At 39.8% G+C, this 27,232-nt stretch overlaps 1 protein-coding gene and 1 long non-coding RNA gene across 9 annotated transcripts in view; one reads left to right on the forward strand and one right to left on the reverse strand.

Moving 5' to 3' along the window:
• Positions 1-13,782, forward strand: part of LOC132767182 (uncharacterized) — a 63,873-nt gene extending 50,091 nt beyond the window's left edge. For 6 of the 7 annotated variants that reach the window (XM_060761867.2, XM_067464501.1, XM_060761868.2 and 3 more), the window contains 5 exons: positions 3,335-3,492; positions 5,228-5,270; positions 9,996-10,182; positions 10,592-10,727; positions 13,508-13,782. In XM_060761867.2, coding sequence (XP_060617850.2) covers positions 3,335-3,492; positions 5,228-5,270; positions 9,996-10,182; positions 10,592-10,727; positions 13,508-13,607 — 624 coding nt within the window. In that variant the 3' untranslated portion in view covers positions 13,608-13,782. Of the gene's footprint in view, positions 1-1,661; positions 1,727-3,334; positions 3,493-5,227; positions 5,271-9,995; positions 10,183-10,591; positions 10,728-13,507 lie in introns of those variants that run through there. The other variant, XM_067464503.1, reaches the window with a different exon arrangement.
• Positions 13,783-14,923: 1,141 nt separating this feature from the next.
• Positions 14,924-27,232, reverse strand: part of LOC137096140 (uncharacterized) — a 30,656-nt gene continuing 18,347 nt past the window's right edge. For both annotated transcript variants that reach the window (XR_010909331.1, XR_010909330.1), the window contains exons 2-3: positions 26,290-26,577; positions 14,924-16,855 (exon numbers count right to left, since the gene is read on the reverse strand). This is a non-coding gene — a long non-coding RNA (uncharacterized lncRNA). The remainder of the gene's footprint in view (positions 16,856-26,289; positions 26,578-27,232) is intronic.

The following is a 27,232-nucleotide window of genomic DNA, read 5'->3' on the forward strand; positions in this document are numbered from 1 at the left end:
ATACATCTTAGGAAACTATTTCTTGATTTAAGGCGTTGGCATGCTGGCTGATATCCGAACAGGAGATGTCACTGCCTTGGTCCTTTCACTATTGACTGCTACTTCCCGGTAGATGTCAGATGGTGCAATGCCAGCTAAGCAGTGAAATTTGTCCGGTGGTGTAGGGTGCAGACACCCTGTGATAATGTGGCAGGCAGCATGGAAATACCTGGAACCGAATTTATTCAAAACTTTGGGTCATGTATGGTTGCTTTAGAAGAGAATTGAGCTTTCTGGAGGGATTCAAGTAGATTTTAATACCCTTGCCATGGTTGTTTGTTCATCTGTTTTTCTAGTGGCAAGTAAGGGTATCCAAAATAGGGTTCCATATGACCTACAGATTGCATATGGCCAACTCATTGTTTCCATTGTGACCAACAATGGTAGGAAGGTTTTTCCCCCAATAACCACATGGAGACACTACCAATTGAACCTCCAGCCTTTTGCATGCAAAGCATATGCTCTTCCACAGAGCTGCAGCTTCCCCTCTTGTTTCTCAACTTTTAATAGTTATTCTTATGATTGCTTTAGATTTCTGCTTCCGTAATTAGAAGACACCACTTTTCAGTTTTCTTATGGAGAAAAATGAGCATTGCTGGAATATTGAAAGTTGTGTTTCTCTAGAAACTGAGCAAGAGAAAAAAAAAACACCATGCATCTACCTAGCAAAACTCATCATCTTGTTGTCTTGATGTAAACAAGGATTTCATATTTTCACAAACGCTCTTTAGAAGAAGTAAGAGCTTTACTTTGCTGAAATGACAATTGTCTTAAAAGAGCTAACCGTGGAAACTTATGTTTATGTATAAGCTGAGCAACAACTACAGTTAAGCCTAGCTGAGCAAAAAGTGGAAAAAGCATTTTATTCTGATTTCCCAACAATATTGGGGGAAACTCCTATGCAACATGGAAATGCATGCAAATTACTTCTTGATTTATATAACATTTTGACACTCACCTGCTACATTATTCTCTCACCCCGTCTGTGTCATAATATTTTTCTAAATTAGTACAGGACATGAGAATAATTTAATAGTATTTCGCTGAGAAATCCAGTGAAGGTTTAAGGGATTATTTAGTGGAAAATATTTTTAGAATTTGAAGAACAGTAGAATCAAATAATATGTAGAGGCATATTTAGCAGTAAATGGTCAAGGAAGTATGAAATACTACTCCCTACAACCAGTAGCCAGAAAGTTAGAAGTCACTTGTCTACCCTATTTATTGTTTATTTAAGATATGTCCATTCAAGTTTAGTTTAATATGTTTAGTTTGAAGTTGCTGTGTAGTTTTATCTTGGTTGTTGGTTTACCTAGTAAAGAAAATGTGTGTTTATAAAAATATTTTGAGGGAAATTGCAAGGAAGTAGGGGAGCGGAGGGTGATTTATTGTATATTTCTTTACATTCTGCCACCAATGCGAGGTATGAGGTTTTAATGTGGGGTATGACACATCAGACGCAGTATTGATGGAGATGAGACTGTTTCAACTTAAGATAACCAGTTTATTTAGTAAACAGCATATGGTTGCAAGTTGTAAACTTTCTTATTGAACTTGGAAGGATACTTGGTTTGAAATGCTTTCCACTCTTCCAGGTTACACAGTATCGTTTACTCTTCCAGGTTACACTGTATCGTTTACTCTTCCTGAGGTGAAGTTCTTTTTATTAAACAATGTTTCAATACAGGTATATCTCTCCCATTTGATCTGTCCTTGATCAAATAACTCAACAAGCTTATTCTTTAGCCTTAACCTAACTAAAGAAACTGGCTATGTTTCTCCTTACAGCCTTTTTAGACTGAGAAACCTCCAGACTGCTTATTCAGGCTTCCCAAAGCCTCACTATTTTACTTCACCCTTCCTTTCACTCTCTCACTGCTCCCTATACAATCTCACTGCTTCCCAGAACACTAACCAACTCCCAACTGACACAAACTGTCCGTTGCTCCACTCTCTCCCCTTGGCTCCTCCCACTTCTCCAACTGCTGCCAGCTTGACTTGGTCTCCATGGTAACACTGACAGAGGTTTTCTTTGAAATAGGCCGCTCCAGTGTTACTGTAGCTAACCACCATATATATATACAATTTAAAACATGCAAAGTATTAATAACTTCCGCACAGAAATGCTTTGAAATTACTAACAGAGCATTATCTCTTTACTCAAACCTTTGCATGTGTACTTAAAAGATATATACCAAAGTAACCATTAGGGGAGAAAATCACATTTGAAAGGTTACAGTTGGATAATTGTAGGCAAGCTCTATGTAAGAATTTGTTCCAGAGAAGGCAAATAGAACCAAAAAAAAAAAAAAAAGAAAGAAAGAAAGAAAAGAAATATAGTGGGTAGGGTTCCAATTCACTAGTGTTTGATTGGAATGCTGTATGCGGGTTTTTCCATAACACTCTCTGAAATTACTACACAAAAGGCTGGAGGGAACACTGTATCTACAGGGTTAATTTCTCATTGCAATATATTTTCTTTTTGTGATGCATCACTGCCAATGTTATTATTTCAAATGGAAGCATAGCAGCCAACCCTACATTTTTAGCAGCTGGCTGTCAATCATAAAACCAAACCAACTTTGTCAAACAAGCCCCCAAGTTTCACTTAGTCTTTGGATGGCAGGCATGATAATGTCTCATCTCTGAATCACTGTATAATTTTATTATCAGCTCATTCTCCCACCATCTGTTGTAAAGCCTGCAGATACCATAGTGGTGGCAATGGCAGGGGTGGGGGAATTTGGCCAAAGAATCAGAAGAACCATGGATTCAGTCTGGGCCTCCTCCATCCCGGCTGTGCTAAAAGAAAAGCAGAACTATGAATTTTTCAGAAAGGAGCAGGAACCAATATAAAGTAGCATAAGACTTCTACTGCCTGCTTCAGGGTGCATATGCACCATAGAATTAATGCGATTTGACACCATTTTAACTGCCATGGCTCAATAATGTGGAATTATGATTTTACAAGGTCTCCAGCTTTCTGCCAAAGAGTTTTGGTGCCTCGTCAAACTATAAATCCCGGAATTCCATAGCATTGAGCCATGGCAGTTAAAGTAGTTTCAAACTGCATTAATCCTACAGTGTAGATGTACCATGAGTAACCAGTACTGTTCTCACATCATTGCAGTACTGTGGAAGTTGATTCCGAACTTCTGTTCTCTGTAAGTTTGCAGCCTTTGTTTCTGTAATTGTAATAAAAGTGCAAGATTATTTTTAAATAGTTTTCATTGCCAGTCTCTGTCCCCTGATTTTTCTTCAATAGTTTTCTCCAATGGCTTTTTCTTTGTTGCAGGATGAAGGAAAGAGCAGACCCTTAGAAGTAACCAAGTTAGAAGGGGCTGAAATTGGCATGGATAGCAGCCTTGGCAAACCTTTTGTATTTAAGTGTGTTCCTCAAACAGGAAACAGGACTTTCTATTTCTGTGCCACATCAAACCAAGAGATGAAGAGGTACATAATCCTCTGAAATTCATTTCATCTTTTCCTTTAAAAAAGGTTGGAATGTATATATTGTATATTAAGGTCAGTTGTATAAATATCACTCTGGTGCTTCATATCTCTAGTATTGATGTTGAATATGATACTGAAGTTTCTTTTCTTTTTTTTTTCAAAAATCTTTCCATATAAGCATTTTTTCTCCATTTGTTCCCTCTTGGAGTTGGGTTTTTTTTTTTCTTTAATATAAGAAGAGTCATGCTGCAACAAAGCAAAAGCTGCTCTAGTTCAGCATCCTCTTTCCCAGAACAACCAGCCAATGCCTCTGGGAAGGCCAGAAGTAGGACACAACCCAGGCTCCCTTGCTCTTCTTTCCCATCCGCTCATACCCAGAGGCATGCTTCATTCTAGGACTCCAGTGCATGCATTTCCAATACATTCTGTATATATGCAGTTTTTCTCTTTGTATGTTAATCGGAAGAGTTACTTTAAATCAAGGTTCATTTAGAAACACACAGAGAGAAAACAACCAGAACAACATTAATGCACTCAGAGTCAACTGTGCCTCCCTCCAGGCACTCATAATTTAACATATGGCTGTGTATGTCTATCCTTCAAAAGCAGGAAAAAATGTGTGACCTTGCAAAGTATTTCTTCATGCTTTTATTAGAAATGTTGTAGAGGATATTAGTACCTGTTTTGCAAGATACTAACTTCACTTTGAATCTAGCCCTAGATAAAATCTGAAATCAGGTGCTTCAAGACCAGACTAGTGTGAGCCAAGTCCCCCAGAATAATATGTAGTTGAGCGTCATCTAACATTATGAATTAGATCTGTGTTAAATGGTTAAGTGCTTGGAAACATTAAGGAAGCCTTTGTTGATAACCCCCCCCCCCAAAAAAAAAAAAAAAAGCCAGACTGCCTTCTATCTACATTAGACTTGCTTACTTAGGACTGAGCTACACTGAATACATGGAGAGTCCTTCTATATACATATTGTGCTAGTAAAAGTATTCATATTTAAGGATGTTGGAATCTAGTACAGCCCATGTATTGTGTGACTGGTACCATGGTTTCATTTACCCATACCAGACAAAACATATACCCTCATGCCTTCCAGCATGATTTTATGGTATGCTGCTCTCAGATGTTGACCATAAAGTCACTTGGAGCACCTAGCAAATTATAGAGATATGTCCTCTCTAGGCACTTTCTGATCCTTCAGCATGGCTTCATGATATGCTTTCACCAGAGATCATTGATTCAGTAGGGTTTGCTGTTACCCATGATTTTATCTAACTGTGTTAAGTCCAAGTACACATCCTCCACAAATGCAGGAGACATACCACAACACTGCTGAGATATGAATTTATTCTATCCCTACAATTAGTAAAAAATAATAAATATGTCTACTGGTGTTGACCTGCCCTTAAAAATAATACCAGGATCCCTGTGGCCTTGGTCTCCATTCCCATTACATGTATCTGAATTAATTAGATTGGCATCTGAATTAACTAGATTTGCATCAGAGGCATATTTCAACACTTGCAGTAGACCAGCATCTTCCACCTCACTTGAATGCAGTGGGTTAGTGGGTAACTGCCTTACTTTGTGGACCAGATCTGCTACCAAATATTTTGTTATGCAGGCCATTAGTACTTGTCATATATGTCCTAAAGTATAGAGTGCTTACTATAGTGTATTTTTTCTTGCCAAATGTGCTTATTGTATCTGTTTATTTCCCCATAGATGGCTAGAGGCAATGGAGAAAGCTGTGCATCCTGTTCATCAGGTAAGATTTGATTTCAGAATCACCACTATATCAAGCGGTGGGGATAAAGATAACAGATTTTCTCCAGTGCTTTTTCTTTCTCTGTCACTTCATTTGTTGGAGTCTTTATGTCACCTCTACAAAATAGTTTGCTCATTTTTCATCTTATTCAGGGATTACTATTCTAATTTAACAAGTTATATAATAGATCTTACACACTATGAAAGACTTGTACATTTATCTTGCCAAATCAATGAAAGAGGTCTATGTTGGTCCACACACAGTCACCCAAGAGTCCAAGTAGAGTTAATTGCCATGTTAACTCTAGAATCATAGAATCATAGAATCAAAGAGTTGGAAGAGACCTCATGGGCCATCCAGTCCAACCCCCTGCCAAGAAGCAGGAATATTGCATTCAAATCACCCCTGACAAATGGCCATCCAGCCTCTGCTTAAAAGCTTCCAAAGAAGGAGCCTCCACCACACTCCGGGGCAGAGAGTTCCACTGCTGAATGGCTCTCACAGTCAGGAAGTTCTTCCTAATGTTCAGATGGAATCTCCTCTCTTGTAGTTTGAAGCCATTGTTCCGCGTTCTAGTCTCCAAGGAAGCAGAAAACAAGCTTGCTCCCTCCTCCCTGTGGCTTCCTCTCACAGATTTGTACATGGCTATCATATCTCCTCTCAGCCTTCTCTTCTTCAGGCTAAACATGCCCAGTTCCCTAAGCCGCTCCTCATAGGGCTTGTTCTCCAGACCCTTGATCATTTTAGTCGCCCTTCTCTGGACACATTCCAGCTTGTCAATATCTCTCTTGAATTGTGGTGCCCAGAATTGGACACAATATTCCAGATGTGGTCTAACCAAAGCAGAATAGAGGGGTAGCATTACTTCCTTAGATCTAGACACTATGCTCCTATTGATGCAGGCCAAAATCCCATTGGCGTTTTTTGCCGCCACATCACATTGTTGGCTCATGTTTAACTTGTTGTCCACGAGGACTCCAAGATCTTTTTCACACGTACTGCTCTCGAGCCAGGCGTCACCCATTCTGTATCTTTGCATTTCATTTTTTCTGCCAAAGTGGAGTATCTTGCATTTGTCACTGTTGAACTTCATTTTGTTAGTTTTGGCCCATCTCTCTAATCTGTCAAGATCGTTTTGAATCCTGCTCCTGTCCTCTGGACTATTGGCTATCCCTCCCAATTTGGTGTCGTCTGCAAACTTGATGATCATGCCTTCTAGCCCTTCATCTAAGTCATTAATAAATATGTTGAACAGGACCGGGCCCAGGACGGAACCCTGCGGCACTCCACTTGTCACTTCTTTCCAAGATGAAGAGGAAGCATTAGTGAGCACTCTCTGTGTTCGTCCACTTAACCAATTACAGATCCACCTCACCGTAGTTTTGCCTAGCCCACATTGGACTAGTTTCCTTGCCAGAAGGTCATGGGGGACCTTGTCGAAGGCCTTACTGAAATCCAGGTACGCTACATCCACGGCATTCCCCGCATCTACCCAGCTTGTAGCTCTATCGAAGAAAGAGATCAGATTAGTCTGGCATGACTTGTTTTTGATAAATCCATGTTGACTATTAGCGATGACTGCATTTGTTTCTAAGTGTTTGCAGACCGCTTCCTTAACAATCTTTTCCAGAATCTTGCCCGGTATCGACGTGAGGCTGACCAGACGGTAGTTGTTTGGGTCATCCTTCTTTCCCTTCTTGAAGATTGGGACCACATTGGCCCTCCTCCAATCTGCTGGAACTTCTCCCGTTCTCCAAGAACTCTCAAAGATGGTTGCCAATGGTTCCGAAATGACTTCCGCTAGTTCCTTCAATACTCTGGGGTGTAGTTGATCTGGCCCTGGGGACTTGAACTCATTAAGAGCGGCCAGGTATTCCTGGACGACTTCTTTCCCAATTTGGGGTTGGATGTCCTCCAATCCCTCATCCACTCCATCTTGCTGAGGTTGAAGACTCTCTTTTTGTGAGAAGACCGAGGCAAAGAAGGCATTAAGTAGTTCTGCCTTTTCCCTATCCCCTGTCAGCATTGCCCCATCTTCTCCTCGAAGAGGTCCTATCGCCTCCTTGTTTTTCTTTTTTCTACTGACATAAGAATAGAAGCCCTTTTTATTGGTTTTAATGTCCCTGGCAAGTCTGAGCTCGTTTTTTGCTTTAGCCTTGTGGACCTTTTCCCTACAGGTGTTGGCTATTTGTTTGAATTCTTCTTTGGTGATTTCTCCCTTTTTCCACTTCTTGTGCATGTCTCTTTTGTGTCTTAGCACAGTTAGAAGTTCTTTGGACATCCATTCTGGCTTCTTTGCACTTGTCCTATTTTTTCTCTTTGTTGGCACGGTTTGCAATTGCGCCTTGAGTATTTCACTCTTGAGAAATTCCCATCCATCCGTAACTCCCTTGTCTTTTAGTATCTGTGTCCACGGAATGCTGCTCAGCGTTTCCTTCATTTTTTGGAAATCAGCTCTCCTAAAGTCCAAAATGCGGGTTTGACTTGTCTTAGTTTCGGCCTTCCTTTGTACCTCAAATTGCAGGAGCACATGGTCACTTGCCCCTAAGGATCCTACCACTTCGACCGCATCGATCAGGTCCTCCGCATTTGTTAGGATGAGATCAAGAGTAGCCAATCCCCTTGTTGCCTCTTCTACCTTCTGGACCATGAAATTGTCTGCAAGGCAAGCGAGGAATTTGTTGGACCTTGTACTCTTGGCCGAGTTTGTTTTCCAGCAAATATTGGGATAGTTGAAATCGCCCATGACTACTACATCTCTTCTCTGTGCCTGTTTGGTCAACTGTTGGCAGAAGACTTCATCAAGTTCTTCCTCCTGGCTTTACTCTTTACTCCCACTGCATTACTCTCATATGCCACCTTAAAAACTATTGGATGTTATGGGTGGAAAGAATGCTACTAAAAAGTAAATACGTTTGTTAAAGTGTATGGCAAGTTCTACATAAAAGCAAAAACGTTCAAGCAGATAAATATGCAGGATTTTAAAATAGGTTAAGTGTCATTAAGAGCAGTACAGAAAGAGGTTTACTTGTTGGGAAATATGATTATATGCTATTTCAGCCTCTAAGTAATTTTGACTACTTGAACAACAAATTATTGTGATGGAGGATAACCTTTTCTTGTCGCATTACATTTAAGATACGGCTTCTTCATTCCTTTTTATGTGAACAGATAAGAGATATAATTACATAACCAATTTCTCCAGTAATTTCTGTTTTCCATTGTCTTCTTTAAAATACCAGATGGAGCTATTAGAGCACAGTTGCCATCATTTTTATGTTTTACAAGCTTCCAAAAGATTTTTAAAATAATAAGCAAACTCTTTCCTGAAGCTTGGACACTGACCACATTCACAGATGAGGGGAAGCTTTACTATAGTATGGCGATATATCTAGTTTGTTCTGAGGTGCACATCTGCCTCTACTAAGAGGCCGTTGTTTGTTAATGAGCTACATAGCATAATTTGAATCCATAATTGATTGTTAGCTCATGAACTCTGGCTTGCTTAAATCCAACCTATAATCATTGTTTGAACTTGGGATTTCCCTTTGTTGCCCATTTTGAATCAGATGTGGACAAATGGGGATAGGAAGGAGACATAAGAAAAGTTGTAAAAACACATCATGGCTTGTTTAATTTTGTTCAGGGTACTTCATGAGTTCAGCACCAAATTCTGCTTTGCACAAATCATTGTCCTTTAAATTTGCCCACCATGTCACCCTAATGTGAAAAAGAATGTGAAAAAGAATGGTATGTCTGTTTCATGAATATGGTTATCTGCTCTTCCTTACATTTTCCTGCAGTACAACATAGTTCATCGTGGAAGGTTAACTTAGGCAAATGATATTTCCAGAAGCATTGTCTCTTCACAGGCTCACCAGAAGTCCCAGAAATATAATTTAAAGGAAAACAGATAATCTAAGGCACATTCAGTATTGTACCATTGTTCTCCAGGGATTGTAGATGGACAAAGACATACCATATGTTCCTACATTGCTTACAATGTTTGTAGATAAACAAGCACATTAGATTGACATTGTAGGCCAGAATTCCCTTAGCTGTAGAAGAATGAATTGAAATAACATGGTCTATATCTATAGATATATTTCCCCATTAGATTGCAACGTTTTTAATTGTCAAAGGTTCTGTTACTTTTTTGAGATTTGTTCTGCATAAGACACTCTGATATCTTCCATTCGATAGGAGAATATTAGAGCAATAATAGATGTCATATCATAGAACTGTAGAGTTGGAAGAGACCACAAGGACCATCTTGTCCAACCGTTTGCCATGTAGGATTCAAAGCACATTCAAAGCTCTCCTGAAAGATAGTCATCCAGCTTCTTTTTAAAAACCTCTAGAGAAGGAGACTTCACCATATTGCAAGGCACCATATTCGATTTTCAAACAGCCGTTATTGTCAGGAAGTTTTTATCTAATATTTAAGTTGAACTCCCACCTTGAATCTCATGTTCCGTGTCTTATGAATAAAATTATACAATCAATTAGTAATAGGACTGAACAAAAAGTAGTTTGTAAATGTCTGTGATTTGGGGAGGGACAAGAGATTAGATGATATAAAATCAAGATATTATGTTATGATTTGTTGCTGTCTGCATTGTTGAAATGTATATCATTATTTTTAGAAAAACATATTTTTAGGAAAATTTGTAAAGTTTTAAACCTCTAACAGTGAAGTGATATTTTTCTAATCCAAACATACAGAACCATGTATGGGTAGATGTGACCATGCACAATACCAGCCTTCCACCACTTGCTATCAAAAACCCTGAATGCTTGGGGCTTCTTCACCAACTGGACAAAAACAAGGACATGTGGGTTCAACACTACTGCATCTTGAAAGATGGCTGCTTATACTTTTATGCCAGCATACGCTCTACACATGCCCTTGGTAAGTGGTAGGCTTTGTTTTCTTCATTTAATCAAAATTGTGCCATTCCCAGTTAATGCAAAAAGGCAAAACATCAGAATTACATGGCAAAATGACAGGGTTTTTATGAAATTGACAAGCTTCACCCCCTGACTTCCTTCATATATGTCTAGTGTGATCCGAGCTCCTACACACTATTCCTCTTCAATTACCATGACAACGTGGTATCCCTGGATCTATAGTTTGGTGAGGCATGTGTATTTTATGTTACACTGAGCCAAAGCATTAATGCTTTAGTATCTTCAGCAGAATTTTTTCATACTATCCTGGAAATAGCAGCTACTGAACATAGAACTATCACTATGCATAATATCATCTGTGTCACTCAACAGGGACCTTCCTCTCCTCCTTCCTTCTTTTCTTCCTTTAGGTGGGATATACTTGCAGGGATACACTGTGAGTGAACAGGCCCTTGGCTCTAGGAGATCTGTGATTGAAGTGAAAGCACCTTCTGAGGAGTTTAAAACTTTTTATTTGTGTGCTGAAAGTGTGAATGAAAACAAACGGTAAGATATATATTATTTTTTTATTCATTGGATTCATACCTCACCTTTTCCACAGAATATATATACCTTTTTACAGTGTTCCTCATCTGAAATTCCCTGCCCTTGTTGGTGTAGATGAAAATCAGCACCAAATGTTTCATGGGACTGATCTGGAGTAATGTGGGGCAAGGCCACTTAATGTAGCCTTGGCCCACATTACCCAAAGTCAGGGGAAAGTCCAAATTCTGACTCAGTATTTGGACTTTCCTCCAACAGAAGGGCATTGGAGACAGTTCAACCGGTTCCCAAAGGGGACCATCCACAACTATCCCCACTTCTATCCCACTATGCCCGGGCTTGGGTGGGTCAGTGACACAGGATGACAGTCCCTTTCCTCCCTCACTCTGCATGTTGCAGTGGTCTCTCACCATGACATGGGAGCTACCTGTACCCCATTGCTTGCCCTGACATCAGCTGAGATGATGGGGAGAATTGGGGAGAGGAGGGAGTATTTTCTCCTCTCCCCTTTCCCACAGTGCTCCATTGCTGTAGCTGATATCAAGGCAAGCAACTGGGCACAAGTAGGTCCTTTTGTCATGGGAAGAGATTACCATTACACAGACATGGAAGGGGTAACTAAGGTGGTTGCCAAAGTGGTACTGAATGATGTTCTGTTGGGGACTGAATCATAGGAACTCCTCTCTCCTTCCTCTGCACAGCTGGTGGAGTCCCTGTGCAGACACTGATTGGAGCCAACCCAGTGTCCAACATACTGGATCAACCCTGAAATATCTGTCAGTGTAAACATGCTTTTAGTTTCTACCTGCCTCTATCCACTCTTTCCCTTAGCTGTAGATCAGAGCGAACGAAAAGAAAGTGCTGTGACCTTGGAGTCATTGTCTGGGTGACTGAATGTCTTCCAGTAGAAATAAAATATGCTCTGAATGTTGATGGCACAATTAGAGGCATTTTAATATCTGTAGTGCAAGATGAATTTGAGTCCAAAACCAATAGAATTGAATTAGCTGATACATTCTTATTCAGCACTTTCACCCTAGAGCTTTCTTTTGAAGCCTTTTGTTTGAGAATGGGTCCTTTCAGGTCACATAGGAGAGGAAATAGAAACAAATGTGAGTTCTGCCTTCATAAAATCCTTGAATTCTGAAACAGCTTTTTGGGAACCCAAAAAAATCAATATAAACATATATGCAGATGCAGGAAAATCTACAAATAACAAGATCAACACTGTAGACTAGGGCCAATGCATTTGGACTAAGTAATGACTAAGGTACATAGCTGTCAGAGTCTAGATGTAAAAGACTGGAAGTAATGTAGTTATTTCTAACATAGTTGCTCGTAGTTCATTGGGAGAGTAGGTAACAAGGAAACAACTCCATTCCATTTTTAAAATAATGGAATGAGGGAAAATAAAATGACTTTAACATTCCTCCTTCTTTTAAAATTACCATGAAGGAGCATCTTAGCCATTTTGTCAGGACATTTTCAGTTTTATGCTATTATAAATCCTTTTTTCCCAAAAGTAAAAAAAAAATCATCAGTAAAAAGCAGTATTGCAATGAACAATGACAGTAAATTAATTACTTTAGAAAAAACTTTTGAAGCTATGGGACTACTGATGACAAGATCTAATCATACAATGATGAAGTCTGAATCCAACTCAAAGAATTCAGCCCACTGTATTAACGAAACAACTTTGAATATGGTTTTTTGGCAAATTGAATGCTCACTTAAACATTTTGATGTTGTCACAGACTTGCAGAAAATATAGGGCTTATTTTGGCTTAACTTGCCTCAGCTTTCATACGTTTTCCAGACCTTGGTGACTTGCAGACAAGTCTGGTGTCTGTCATGTACAAAAATATTGAAATCATCAGACAGCGTTCTTTGGCTTGTGAAGTGTCACATGTTCAAATTCCATTTTTTAACACAGAGGGGGAAAGATATATAGTGACATGCTAGCTCTGTGCCTTCTCTCATCGCCCTTTTCATGTTGAAGACAGAGGCCTGAAGAAGAGATGCTGTTGTAGTCATGAAGGATCTCTCCCTCATGCTGGGAATCCTCATAAATGGAAGAGGATCTCTATTTCAAACATAACATGAAAGATGTACCCAAAACAAGAGTATAGGAAGTGGAGCTAGTGTGTTTGTGCATGTCCACTCTCCTCACATGTTGTTGAAAATTGTCTTCTAAATGCAGCCTCCAGAACACAATTGGAAATATATGGTCCTCCATATAAGACTGGGCTGCAGTCTCCATTATCCCTCACCATTGACACTGATGACTAGAGTTTAAGGGATTTACAGCTTCAGTACTCTATTATAGAATAATAGAATAAGTTGCAAGATACCACATGGGTGATCTAGTCCAACCCATTCCCATACAGGAATACACAATCAATACATATTGTTTGCCCTGCCCCACATGATGTTTTCAGTGTCATGTTGTTATTGTTTTGTTGTTGTTGTTGTTGTTGGTGGTGGTGGTGGTGGTGGTGTTTAAAGATGCATGGGTTGGAAATGTATCAAAAAGAAAAGATTTATAGACTGCAATATGGCAGCATACATAGAGAATTATGTTGAAAACCAGGACTACATTTCCCTTCCTCCTAAGGATAGTTTACAAACTTTCTAAAGCTGCCAGTCATCACTATGTATGGAATCACATTCACTGTGCTGTGACTTGTTCATATGTTGTATTCACACCACACTACTCTTAGCTCTGTTTATCTCATCATTACACAAACAATGTTATTTTAGTGTTTTGCCATCCTCTCTTCCAGGTGGATTAATTCACTGAAAGCTTCTGTCAGTAAGTGGCTTCCATTAAACCAGGCCATTCAAGACTTCATGAACCGACCATTGGAGGAGACCAGGATGTGAAGGCATTCTAGTCTCTGGTGTGCAATTTCAGAAAAAAGGAAGCTGGTACAGGCCTGGTCTTTGTTGAAAAATAATATAGTAACATTTCACAGTGGTATGGGTTACAACTCTCATGAGTTACACATTACACAATTTTGTAAGCATTAGTAAATAAACAAAAAGTCATGCACTTGAATTCTTGTCTTCGTGTTGTTGATTTGGTTCTTGCAAAAGCCTTTGGAGGATCTACAGTTAAATCCACAAAATATGTTATGATTGTATTGTCATTCTAGAAAACATTGTTCTCTGAGGGGAAGCAGAGGGTTTAATGTTGCTTCTCAGTGGAATTGTTCTGTCCCTTTTCAGAACATATTATTGAATAAAACCGCTGCTGCTTCGCACCATTCCCAAAATTATAAATGGAAGCATATAATTTTGTGCTCACACACTTCAACTGACTTGATTATAGCTATATCTTGTCACTGTAACACGTTGATGTTTTTCACAGTCTTGGATTGGTATTATCTGCCCAGTGTTTCTTCCAAATTCTTGTGGAAATCATAAAATAATATTCCAGTATTATTTTTCAAATGTTTTCAGCTGTATCCAATGATTGTACAAGGAATAAAAAAAGCAAAAAAAAAAAAAAAAGCAAAACTTCTCCAAAGAGACAGAAAAAGTAGTCACACTATTGTTGCTAAAGAACTGGGGGAAATGGTTCATCTTAGTTCATTGACATATTTTAAGCCACCTATTTTCACATATTTTCAGATGAGTGGTACAGATTGAACTAGCCCTGCCAGAAGCCTTTTCCAAGGCTGTAGGATATTTTTCAGAAAGATGATAAAACTCAATTCAAATGAGGCTTCTGCATCAACGGAATTAATAGCAAAATGTGAGGAAACTTTGCAATGTTCCAGTCATTAATTTCAAGGCTCTGCAGATTTCAGAAGCTGATTCACATAAAACTCAATTGAAGTATCTATGCAAAGAGGTAGTGGTGGTGCAGCGAGTTAAACCACTGAGCTACGAAACTTGCTGACTTAAAGGTCGGCAGTTCAAATCCGTAGAATGGGATGAGCTCCCATTGTTAGCCCCACCTTCTGCCAACCTAGCAGTTCAAAAACATGCAAATGTGAATAGATCAATAGGTACTGCTCTGCCGTGGTGCTCCATGAAGTCATGTCAGCCACATGACCTTGGAGGCGTCTACAGACAACACTGGCTCTTCGGCTTAGAAATGAAGATGAGCACCAACCCCAGAGTCAGACTCGGCTAAACTTAATGTCAAGGAGAAACCTTTATTTTTAGCTTTATGCAAAGTATAGATTCAGCATCATACATTCAACATACATATCAAGAAATCATAGAATGCTTGCACGATTAAACTGACAGTACACAGCTAGCTGTACATGATCTTCAGTCCAGAGTCAACAGAGGGTACTCCAAAAGCTGAAGATAATACCTTAAGTCTTCCTGGCCTTTTGCCTTTAAACCCCTTTAACACCACCATCTGTGACCTAACGTGACTTCACTTAATTATGCTAAAATCCCAAGTAATGATTGGCTGTTACTACTGCTTAGCTCTAGCCCTTGCAGTCTCAGCGTATCCTCTTCCATTGTCAGCACGGGTGGCCCTGGGATTTTTTATGCCCAGACAAGTACATCCAACATTATCCTGACCCTTTGAGAACTGAGCATTTCCACTCCATTTGTTAGCTCTTCAGTCATATGTCCAAATACAAATCAATAATGCTGTAAGCTCTTTCTACATTGTATATATTCCTTCGTTTATATATTCCTTCGTGTCATGACCTAACCCAGGGCCTGGAGCATCAGCCCCAGAATGTCAGTTCATATAAAACCTGAGTTTTATAGCAGACTGAACCTTTGTGTTATGCCACAGATAGGCTATTTATTATATCTTAACAAATCTGTATTAACCTGTCACCTTGGAACTTTAAACCTTAAAGCCATAAGTATGTATTCTTTCCTCTTCTGGTGCTTTATGCCTTTGTTTGCTTGTCATATGCTTGTGCCTCCTTTTTATTACACCTGCCAGTAAATCATTTTACCTAAAAACCAAAAAGCAAAAATGATACTGCCTTTTCTAGTGCAATTGGACTAAAAATATTAATTAAATATTGTACACAAGGAGGAGGAAGGGTGAAGCACCCACCTCGGGAAGCTGGATGAGAGGCAGTTACATCACAGTCACATCACCACAGCATCTCATTGTCACAAGTGTCAGGTCAGAATAAAAGGGACAGCAGAGATCTTGAGAGTAGGTCTTCTTAAACTGTGGGCTCTTTGTACCAGCAATCTCCAATGGGATTGCAATGGAGTTCGACTTCTGACAGCTACAACAGGGATCATACACAGGATGAAAGCATCAGCCAGTTGCTTCTTAATAGAGAGGGGAACAGACCTCTGTCAATCACAACTACTGGCTGATATGGGTGAACGGGATCAGGCCAGGAGATAGAATGTAGCTATTACACATGGGTAGGTCCACTTGGATGTGGCGGAATTTGGAAAAAAACGCAGAAGTTTTGGACTTCTGAAGGGACTTCCTCCACGTTTCCATGAGTTGGAAGTCTCCTATAGTTTTGATTCTCCTCGGGCCATTGATTTCAGTGGCTCAGAAGTCAAGTCGAATTATGATGAAGCGTTTTTAATGAAAGTAAGCCTGCTGGGAGGCAAAGCCTAAGCTGCTTGCCTCCCAGCCAATCAGGACTTACGTTTTAGAGAGGGGAGAGGTTACCAGCGTCTGGCAGCCATTGATGTTTATAAACCCAGGCACATGGCTGGAAGGCTTATTCCAGCTCAGGGAAGAGACAAGGGAGGTTGGCTTCATGAATTGTATTAGTTAACCGTTGGATTCTGCTCCCTGCTAATTGATTCACAGATTAATATTTGATTTTACTGTATCAGTAGGGTGAACCTATTGGCAGTCTCAAGACTCCATGACAACCATGGGTTTTTCTCAAGTGATGCCTGGCTCTGCTCATGCTGGTGGACACATTCTGGGCCGGGTTTTCTGTGTGGGATGGGGTGATGGTGGCAGTGGTGTGAAGGAACCTTCAATAGTTCCATTGTCATGGACCAATCATTACCAGGTTAGATTTAGACTCAGATTTAGACTCGGTGAACTCAAAATACAAGATGGTCTGCCCCAGGAGGCTTCTGGATCTGGATGGATACCTGATGACTTTGGGGGATTTTCCTGCTACCCAGGCAGGTGATCCTGTTGAAGTCCTGGTTGATCTCTGAAATGGGAAAATGACCAAAGTGGTAAACATGATTATCCTGAAAAGTCCCTTCTCATGAAGTGGCGCTAAACCAACCCCTTGGTGTACCAAGGAACTGGCAACAATGAAACACATGAGATGGAGACTAGAACAACAGTGGCAGAAATCTCAAGAGTGATTCCAACCAGAAACAGGCAAAACTCTATCTGAAGATCTATGGTAAACAGAAAAAACAGCATTTTATACCAACACAATTGTTGCAGGACAACACTGACCAGCAGAGCTGTTTTGGGTGGTTAGGGGCCTAATACAACCTGTCTCAGATGCCATGCATGCAACAGTACACTGTGAAGAACATGCCCACCATTTTGCAGATAACATTGCTCATTTTTGCTCTGACTTTGATGTCACAATTCATACAGCTCAAGTTGCTGTAACCTTGGCTCCTGCTTGTCAAAGGATACTTTTCAGTTTGTATAGCCCGAAGATGGGGACAGGATCCTTAGAGAGGTGAGAGCCACCACATGTGCTTTAGATCCCTGTCCTTCTTGGCTCATATAGCACACCAGAAGGGGACTGGTGGAGTGGGTCAGGGAAGTGATTAATGCCTCCTTACATAAAGGCAAGGTCCCCACAGGTCTCAAGGAGGCTGTACTAAGACCTCTGCTAAAGAAGCCTTCCCTGGATCCCACTGTGTTTGACAACTACAGGCTGGTGTCCAATCTCCCATTTCTGGGCAAGGTACTGGAGCATGTGGTGGCTTCTCAACTCCAAGGGTTCAAGGATGAAGCAGATGATCTAGATACATTTCAGTCTGGTTTCAGGCCTAATAATGGGACAGAGACAGCTTTGGGTGCCTTAGTGGATGTCTTACGCAGAGAACCGGACAGGAGAAGTGTATCCCTGTTGGTTCTCCTTGATATTTCAGCAGCTTTCAATACCGTTGACCATAGTATCCTTCTGAGTCACATTTCTGGGATGGAGGTTGGAGATACTGTTCTTCAGTGGCTCCATTCCTTCCTGGAGGAAAAGCCTAAGAGGTGGACTCCTGTTCAACTCCTTGGCCACTGGCCTGTGGGGTCCCCCAGAGCTCTGTGTTGTCCCCCATGCTGTTCAACATATACATGAAACTGCTGAGAGAGGTCATCTGGAGCCTTGGAGTGTGGTGCCATCTATATGCAGATGACACCCAACTCTATTACTTTTTTCCACCTAATTCTAAGAAAGCAGTTCCTGTGCTAAACTAGTATCTGACAGCTGTAATGGACTGGATGTGGGCAAACAAATTGAAGCTTAATCTAGACAAGACAGAAGTTCTCCTGGTCAGTCAAAAGACAGATCTGGGAATAGGGAGTCAACCTGTGTTAGATGGGGTCATAATTCCACTGAAAATGCAGATTCCACTGAAAATGCAGGTGAAAATGGAGGCCTGGGTATCAGCAATGACCAGGAGTGCTTTTTCACAGTTAAAGCTAGTGCGCCAACTGTGGTGGTCCCAGAAGATGGATCCGAACAGTGTGGCACATGCCTTGGTTGCATCTCAGTTGGACTACTGTAATGCATTCTATGTGGGTCTGCCTTTGAAAAGTGCTCAGAAACTTCAGTTTGTCCAAAAAACAACAGCTAGATTATTAACTGGGACTGGCTACAGAGAATGTTAAATATAATTTAATTGTATAAGAATTTTTATTGCATCTTAACTGTATTTTAACTTGTATCCATGTTACAAAATTTTAATTGTTTTATTTGACATATATTTAAATGTGTTGGGTTGTGTCATGCTATTGAGTTCCCATCGGGAGAAAGGTGAAGTAAAAAATAAAGATACTGTTACTAATACTACTCATAAAAACATTGGTAAATGGCATAAGTTTTTTATGCCCGTGTCTTTCACTGTATCTTTGGCACTATCTTTTAATATTTTTATTACATATAGTCCATTATGAATTCAGTCCTACTTGTGAAATATTAAGTCATATTGCATCTAGATTGTCATAAGACAGAAACCCATCTTGGAGGTGAGGATGGAAGAGAAGAGAATATGATATGATACCATGATGTGCATTAGACCGACTGTTTAAAAAAAAAATCTGACAGGGAAGAGAAGCCAGCTTGGAGGTCAATATTCCTTTGTTAGCAGATGCTTTGCTATGCTGCATTGCCAGTAAATGGACTGCAGCAGCAAGAGATAATTTATGCTGAACAATTTATCATCTGTTTGTAAGATATGATATGACAAAAACATGGCTCAAGGTCTCTTATATCAGGTCAGAGATCAAGAACAAAACAAAGTCACTATATTTGATTATTTAACTTTCCTTGGACTATTGTTTGCATTTCTGTCATAGGTCAAATGATTTTTTAATTCGGTATACAGACAAATGTTTGGATTTTTTGCCACTTTCTGCAGACAAATGTAATGGTTTCCCAGGCCTAAATATTTAGATATTGTTTAATAGGCAGGCCTTCAGAACTGGAGCTGTTGACTGAATCTCCTTCCCTTACATACAGTGGAGTAGCCCTGAAACCTGCACTGAGAGCCCTGTGTCACACATAAAGGTTATGGAAAAATCTGCAGTAGTACAGAAGAAAGATAGAACAGTTGTGTTATATTGAGGGGAAGATGTGCCAGCCTTTATCCTGAGTGCACAGATCCCACTGCCATGTCCATATGGTTTCACTGATCCCCTTCCCTAAGGAGGTTCTGTTGTTCCTACAAAAACATACTGGTTCACATAGCCTATCATTTCAACCTTTGACTAGTGACGACTCTCCAGACTTTCAGGCATAATTAATTCCTAATATTTTTTCTGTGGTTTCCCATCAAAGTACTCATCCAGTCTGACCTTGTCTGGCTCCTGTAATCAGACATCATCCTATGGGTTCACAGTGTATAGTGATCTTAAGACAATAATTCTGTGTATTTTTCATATACCTACAAAGCCAAATCAAGAATGGGATTACCTGTAAGGAACAGCATGTCTGTGTATGGAATCAGTGAAAACATGTGTTAGGAATAATCGAAATTGTAAAGTTGAAAAAGATCCTAAGGGCCAACTTCCTGCCATACAGGAACACACAATCAAAGCACCCCTGACAGATGGCTATCCAGTCTCTGCTTAAAAACCTTCAGGGAACAAGACTCCAACAACTCTTAAGTAGATTATGCCACATTTTGTTAGTAATTCCAATTCAATTATAAAAGATTGTCCAGTGAGACACTGATCCTTTATAGCTAGCAGTACAAATATTGGCTGGAAACCTATATGACGTGTTATGTTGAGTAGTTTTGCACATACATAGCTGTATAGCAGAGGTACTAAGAAATCCCTTTACTGAATTGTGAAGGTGCATAATGGGACATGTGTATCAAACCACAATACACATCACATGCTATGTGCATAAATGCACATCAGCATTTGATCTGCATTTATGTTCAATACACATGAATGCATGTTGTGCATCAGTGTGCAATGATGTATATTAATGCACAACATATATCATATGATATTTGTGTCAGCATGTTTTGTGTGCTGATGTGCATTACAAACCAATTTGTACATCAAAGTGCACTGCACACCAATGTGCATTGGGTACTGTGCTGGCTCAGTTACATAGAAACATAATTGCAGCCCTCTATTGCATACAGATGTTACACAACTGTGTATTTCTAATTCTCACAGTCATATGTCCACTGATGGAGATCTGTGGCTCCAATATGAATTCTGGCAATTATTTGCTACAGAAGTCACTTCCCAAAAACATTCTTAACATGTTTTTCACCTCAATGCACTGCTTGTTATGTGGCCAAACAGAATAATAGTACAATAGAATAATAGTATTAAGGCTCCATGAAATAAGTCTTGCATAATAGTATTCAAGGGTTATTTCATCTCCTTAGATGTGTTTACTCAAAGTGCTCACTTGAAATTTTATGGAAAGGCACTGAATCCAGACCTGTGTTTGTTTTAGAAAGGCATTTCAAGAGAGAAAATGGAAGGAGAGTATGAACAGGAGAAGAGTGCAAGGGTGCCTCCTGAGCCTGCATTTGCTGCTTTTGCCTGATTGTGCTGTGTGCTGAAGAACAAAGACTCTGAAGCAATAGCTGAACAATTCAGAGTGTACAGCTGTTTGCCCTTGACATCTTTTAAATGGTGCTCCAATGAGAAAACTGCTCTCTCGATCTCAGTCTCCCACACTCTCTCTCATGAGAAAAGCTACAAGGAAAATCAGGAAAGAGGGGGTTCTCTTGATTTACTCTGGGCAGGAGCACAGAGAAAGCAAACACAGATGAAATGTTATTTGCAAAGTCGCAATGCCATGAGTCATGTTATGGTTGACTTTGTCACCCATCACAACATCTCTGTGAGAGACAATCAATAAGAGTATAGCTTGCCGGCTTTTGAATTACCGTTTAGTCTGGCCACCTGATCATGAATTACAATGGCATAAACTGGACACATGGAATTGCAACCCACTTTTGTTGGTTGTTATAGAGGCGAGAGTTTTGCAGCTATCGTACAATGATCAAAATCCCTCCAAAGCCTATCTTTTAAGCAGTATGGTCCTTTAAACATGGCCATTTATGAGTTTTAGGAGAGTGAAAGGGGATATTGGGGATGTTGGATGCACTATAAGAACACCATTCCATGTTGCTGTTGCTGTTGTTTTTTTTATTATTATTTATTTATACCCCTGCTTTGTCACTGCTGGAGGAGGCTCAAAGTGGCTTGACATAAAAGCATTGTTGTTTTTGTAGTAGTAGTAATAGTAGTAGTAGTTGTTGTTGTTGTTGCTGCTGTTGCTATTATTATTAGTATTATTTGAAACACAACAAGATGAGTCCACAGCAGACAAGATCACTCTGCTGGTTGTTGTATTGGATCACACGTCAGACATTTCACAAGTGTCTAGGACTGTGTGATGTAATAGCAAATAATGCATGCAGATCCCAATAAGGTGGCCTTCTGCAGCTGGCAAATGGTAATTTTGTCAGCGCCAACTGTGTTTAAGTGCAGGCCAAGGTCTTTAGGCACTGCACCCAGTGTGCCGATCACCACTGGAACACCTTTACTGGCTTGTGCCCGAGTCTTTGCAGTTTGATTTTTAAACTCTTCAAATTATTATTATTATTATTATTATTATTATTATTATTATTATTATTCATATGCTGCTTTTCCCCCAGAATGTGACAGCCAATTAAAAAATTAACAATAACATTTTAAAACAACTTAAAATACCACAAAACAAACAAAACGTTTAAAAGATAATTAATTTATTTATTATTTATTTACTTCATTTATATACCGCTTTTCTCAGCCCTCAGGTGACTCAAAGCGGTTAACAACAGAAAAATTCAATGCAAAAACATCACAAAATGAACAGTTAAAAACAGTAGTATCATCAACTATTAAACATCAATATAACAATACCCCCCCCCCCCACACACACACACTTATACAATAAAACATAACCCACCCACCCACCCCACCCCCCGCTTATACATTAAAAGCCTTTTCAAACAAAAATGTCTTTACTTGAAAACAAAAGGAAAGCAGAGAGGCGGCCTAGCCTCCAGTGGTGCAATGGGTGGGAGCAACCATTGAGAAGACTCTCTCTCATTTCCTCACTGAGCCCCCAGTGGTACAATGGGTTAAACCCTTTTGCCATCTGAACTGCTAACTGAAAAGTTGGTGGTTCAAATCCAGGGAGCGAGGTGAGCTCCCATTTGTCAGCTCCAGCTTCTGCAGGGACATCACAGAAGCCTCCCACAGGCTCATAAAACATTAAAACATCCTGATGTCCCCTGGGCAACGTCCTTGCAGATGGCCAGTTCTCTCTCTCCAGAAGTGACTTGCAGTTTCTCAAATTGCTCCTGGCAGGAAAGAAAATCCTCACCAAGCAAGCCTATGATGGTGGCAAGATGAAGAGAAAGTCTTCCCCTGGAGAGCTTAGAGCTCTGGCAAGTTCATATTGGGAGATATGGTTTGGACCAAAGCCATATAGGGCTTTATAGGTCATGACCTGAAGTTTGAAATGTGCCCTGAAATGAACCATTAGTAAGTGAAGCTATTTCAACAAGACCAGGGCAACTTATATGCTCCTATAACTGGCCCTGGCCAGTTTTCTAACTGTAGCCTTTTTTGCCCACTGAAGTTTCCTAATATAGCACCATATAGAGTGCTAAAGACTCCCAGAAAATATCTATATATGTCTGTACATATCATTGCTCCCATATTCTCCAATAGCATGGAAATGGCCCAGTTTGTGAGGAAAAATGTTTTTGTTTGAAAATCATTATAAAATATTGAGTATGATTAAGCAATTTTTTTACAGAAAATTCATCAAATAACTGCAATTGTATTTATTATTAACAACATAGAAAAATGCTTTCTGATTCTCCTTCTTTGGTCATCATAATTCTGTGTGCATTACATGCTCTGTATCCCCCTTTCTAAAAAAACAAAAATAAAAATACATTAAAAACATTTTTAAAAAAACATAAGTGACATCTACTTTTGGCCACAGTGACTAAAGCCTCTGATCCTTGTCTCCAAACTGCTTGAGTCTGTTTTGATCATTCAGAGCCTAAACACGCTGGGAGCCCAAACCTGCAGTTCTGTGGAGCTAAAATCACATATCAAAATTAATACATAGCCACAAGTGATATTGATCTAATTTGAACAATTTGATTGAAATTCAATTCTTGTAATTTTATTTTTATATATCATCTTAATATTCCCCCAAGTATTTCCATTTAACTGTGCTATATTTTAACAAGTTCTTTCTAATATAAAGTTTTCCCCTTCATTCTCAATGTTTCTGTTTCACCAGTCCACTCCACTACATAAAAAAGTATTTCCACATATGACGGAGGAACCATTTTCACAAGGGAGTGGCGCGTGGGGCGATGGATTTGTCCTGCTGCCCTCTGATCACCAGCAAAATTTGGAATTCGGTACTGCTTGCATGTTGTGCTTGAGTAAGTCTTTGTCTTTGGTTAAGCTCTGACATTGGCAAATCTTTCTCAACTCTGTCTTGGGTTAGGCTTTATCCCTGGTGAATTTCTTTCTCCATCTTGTATGAGTCTTGGTCTTAGCTTAGTCATCTCTCTCTCCAGTTAGGCTTTGTCTCTGGAGAATCTCTCTGTCTTGGGTGTGTCTCTGTCTTTGATTTGTGTAAGTTTCCATCTTTACTTTGGGCTTGAGTGAGTTTCCATATGTGTCTCAAACTTGAATGTGTCTCTGGCTTTGAAGGATACTTTGTTTGTCTGAGTCTGTTTCTCTGGTTTCAGTGAGTCTTTGTTCAGACTTGGGTGGGTCTCTCTCTATGGCTTGTGTCTGTCTTGTATATATGTTAATAGGTCTTTATAAGGATACCATCCATCTTTATAAGGATATCATCCATATATCTTTGCAAATTTATTTGGATGGGTGAGTCTCTGTCCCAGGCATTGCTTTGTCTCTAGCTTGGGTTTGTGTGAGCCTCTGTGTTGCTGTCTTAGTTTTGCCTCTCTCTCTGCCCTTTCTCTGTCTTGGAGATGGGCAAGTTTGCCCTTTCCAACTTGTGCTTGGGTTTCTCTCTAGGCTTGAGTCTTTTCAAATCCACAAAAGCTAAACCCACAAATATAGAGGGTCAACTGTATTACTTTCCTGAAATACCAACATTCATATCATGTGCAGGAATGTGATGATCTGCAGGCTAGTCACAGTATGCATTTATGCCCAAAGCAAGAACTGGCATCCTCTGGCATCAACCTTTCATACATGGCTTTTATCACAGAAGCAAGGAGAGGTTTTTTGTTTTTTTTCTCAGATCAGAAGACCTGACACTGAATGAGAACAGCTGAAATACCACCAGCAGCTGCTAGGTTTGCATCTACAAGAAAGCACTAAGATTTCATGAGAAAAGATCAGATGGAATACTGAATAGAGCAAAAGAAGCCTTCGTGAATTGTGTTGATATACCTAGTCCCAACTTCCTGTCTCTTTTGATCCCTGCTATCCTTTCTTGTCTTGTTTTTAACAACAACAACAACAAGGTGCTTGCTATCAGCAGGATATGTCCTTTATTTTCCAAAGTTCAAAATATTATGCAATTAGTGTTCTTGTGTATTTTAAAAACAAAGCCACAACCTTGAAACAAAACACAATGACAGTGCAAGAGAAATGTGAATGCCAAAAGTGAGCATTTATGAAATATTGCAGAAATGAGGAACCTGTGCTGTTTCAGAGGCTGTTGAACTAAACTCCCTTCATCCTTGATCATTAGCTATGTAGCTCGGGGCTGATGGGCTTCAGACTGTGAACAATTGGAAGGGTGTGTATTCTCTACAGTAAAAGTTTATGTCATTGATGATACTAATCAAGTTCTGTAGGGTGCAGAATGCTAAATGCAATATTTTAAATAATCAAATAAATGCTACAATAAAAAGTGTGTGCAAAAACACTGCAAAAACTGTAGTGCAAATGAGGCATTTAAGTAATGTGATGCCCAAAATTTGCCTTTCCAATTAACAGCTTCATGAAACAGAAGGCTCATGGTGGAAAAGATGGAAAGGTATTGGAGGATCAGTCTGTAATATGTCCAGCCTTGTTTATACCCTTCCCACTATTCTGCCACCCACAGATGCCATGTTGCATTCTCTACGTTGAACTAAGATCACTTTCAAGCTACATAACTATAAAAGTTTGATCCCATTGGAACTGTCATGACTCCATTCTACAGGAAATTGGGTTTTGTAGTTTTGCAAGTTATTTAGGCTTTGAAGAAGTAGTAGTAGTAGTAGTAGTAGTAGTAGTAGTTACAGAGAATGTACACGTCAAGCTACTCTGGGAATTCCGAATTCAGAGTGACAGAGTTTTGGAGCACAATACTCCTGACCTCACAATCATATTTAAAAAAAAGTATAGATTGTTGATGTTGCAATCCCAGGTGACAGCAGGATTGAAAAGAAACAACTGGAAAAGCTGACACAATATGGGAATTTAAGGATCGAACTGCAAAGACTCTGGCACAAGCCAATCAAGGTGGTCCCAGTTGTGATCAGCACACTGGGTGCAGTGCCTAAAGACCTTGGCCTGCACTTAAACCCAATAGGTGCTGACAAAATTACAATCTGCCAGCTGTAGAAGGCCACCTTATTAGGATCTGTACACATTGTTTGCCGATACATCACACAGTCCTAGACACTTGGGAAGTGTCTGACGTGTGATCCAATACAACAGCTAGCAAAGTGTCTTCTGTGGATCCATCTTGTTGTGTTTCAAATAATAACAATTATTTATTTATTTATTTATTTTATTATTCAAACTTGTATGCCACCACTCCCCTGGGGCTCGGAGCGGCTTACAAGAACAGGCTAAAATCGAACACAATTTAAAAACAAGTTAAAGCAATTTAAAAACAGCAATATCAAAGATCAAAGGCATGTTGAAACAGATATGTCTTACATGCCCTGCGGAAAGCTGATAAGTCCTGCAAGGCACGGGCTTCAGGTGGCAGAGTCTTCCAGAGTGATGGTGCCACTGCTGTAAAGGCTCTGCGTCTGGTTGCTGTTAGACGCAAGGTCTTGACACTGGGAATTTCCAACAAATCTTGGTCTTCAGAATGGAGGGATCTCTGGGGTTGATAGGGGGTGAGGCGGTCCCTCAGGTACATCAGCCCCAGACCATTATTCTTGTATCCCACCACCATCTCCCCAAAGGGACTGGGGGCAGCTTACACATGGCACAAGGTACCTAAAAACAGAACATAAAATGAAAAGAATTTAAAAATACAATTTAATAAAACATATAAGCATGAAACAACAACTAACACTCAATTAAAATAGTGTTCATTACAAATGGGGCTAACGATCAAACTGGGAATGGGAGAAGTGCAGCGCTGTAACCGTAGTAAGAGGGTGTGGGATAAAGTGTGAAGCTGCATAACAATTGCTTCACCAAATGATAAATCCTAGGATTTAGCTAGACTTAGCCATGGCATTTAAAGTTATAGCAATGAGCTATTGCTGTAACCTAGGACAACTAGGAGTCAACTATCACCGCATTTGGCTTCTCTGCATTGAATGGAAAATACTATCTTATCATTTGGGTCAGACAAAAAATAAACACAACTTGGGGCAGCCCTGGCAACCTCACCAGTAGTGTTCCTGCTGCTTCCTACTGTTCCACTTTCTTTGGATCTAGATTGTTTTGGCAGCAGCTCCTTCCATTCCAGATTTCTAATTATCTTTGTTTGCCAGTTTGAAAGGACAACTGGATAGAATCGGGAAGCTTTTACTGATTTAGGTATTATTCGAACAGAACATCATCAAGAAACAGAAGAGAAAAAAGTGAACCCTCTGTAGATGTAGAAACTTATACAGCATGCATTGTAAGCAGAAAAATACAG

This window comes from Anolis sagrei, chromosome 2 (assembly GCF_037176765.1).
Source record: "Anolis sagrei isolate rAnoSag1 chromosome 2, rAnoSag1.mat, whole genome shotgun sequence".
Lineage (NCBI taxonomy): Eukaryota > Metazoa > Chordata > Lepidosauria > Squamata > Dactyloidae > Anolis > Anolis sagrei.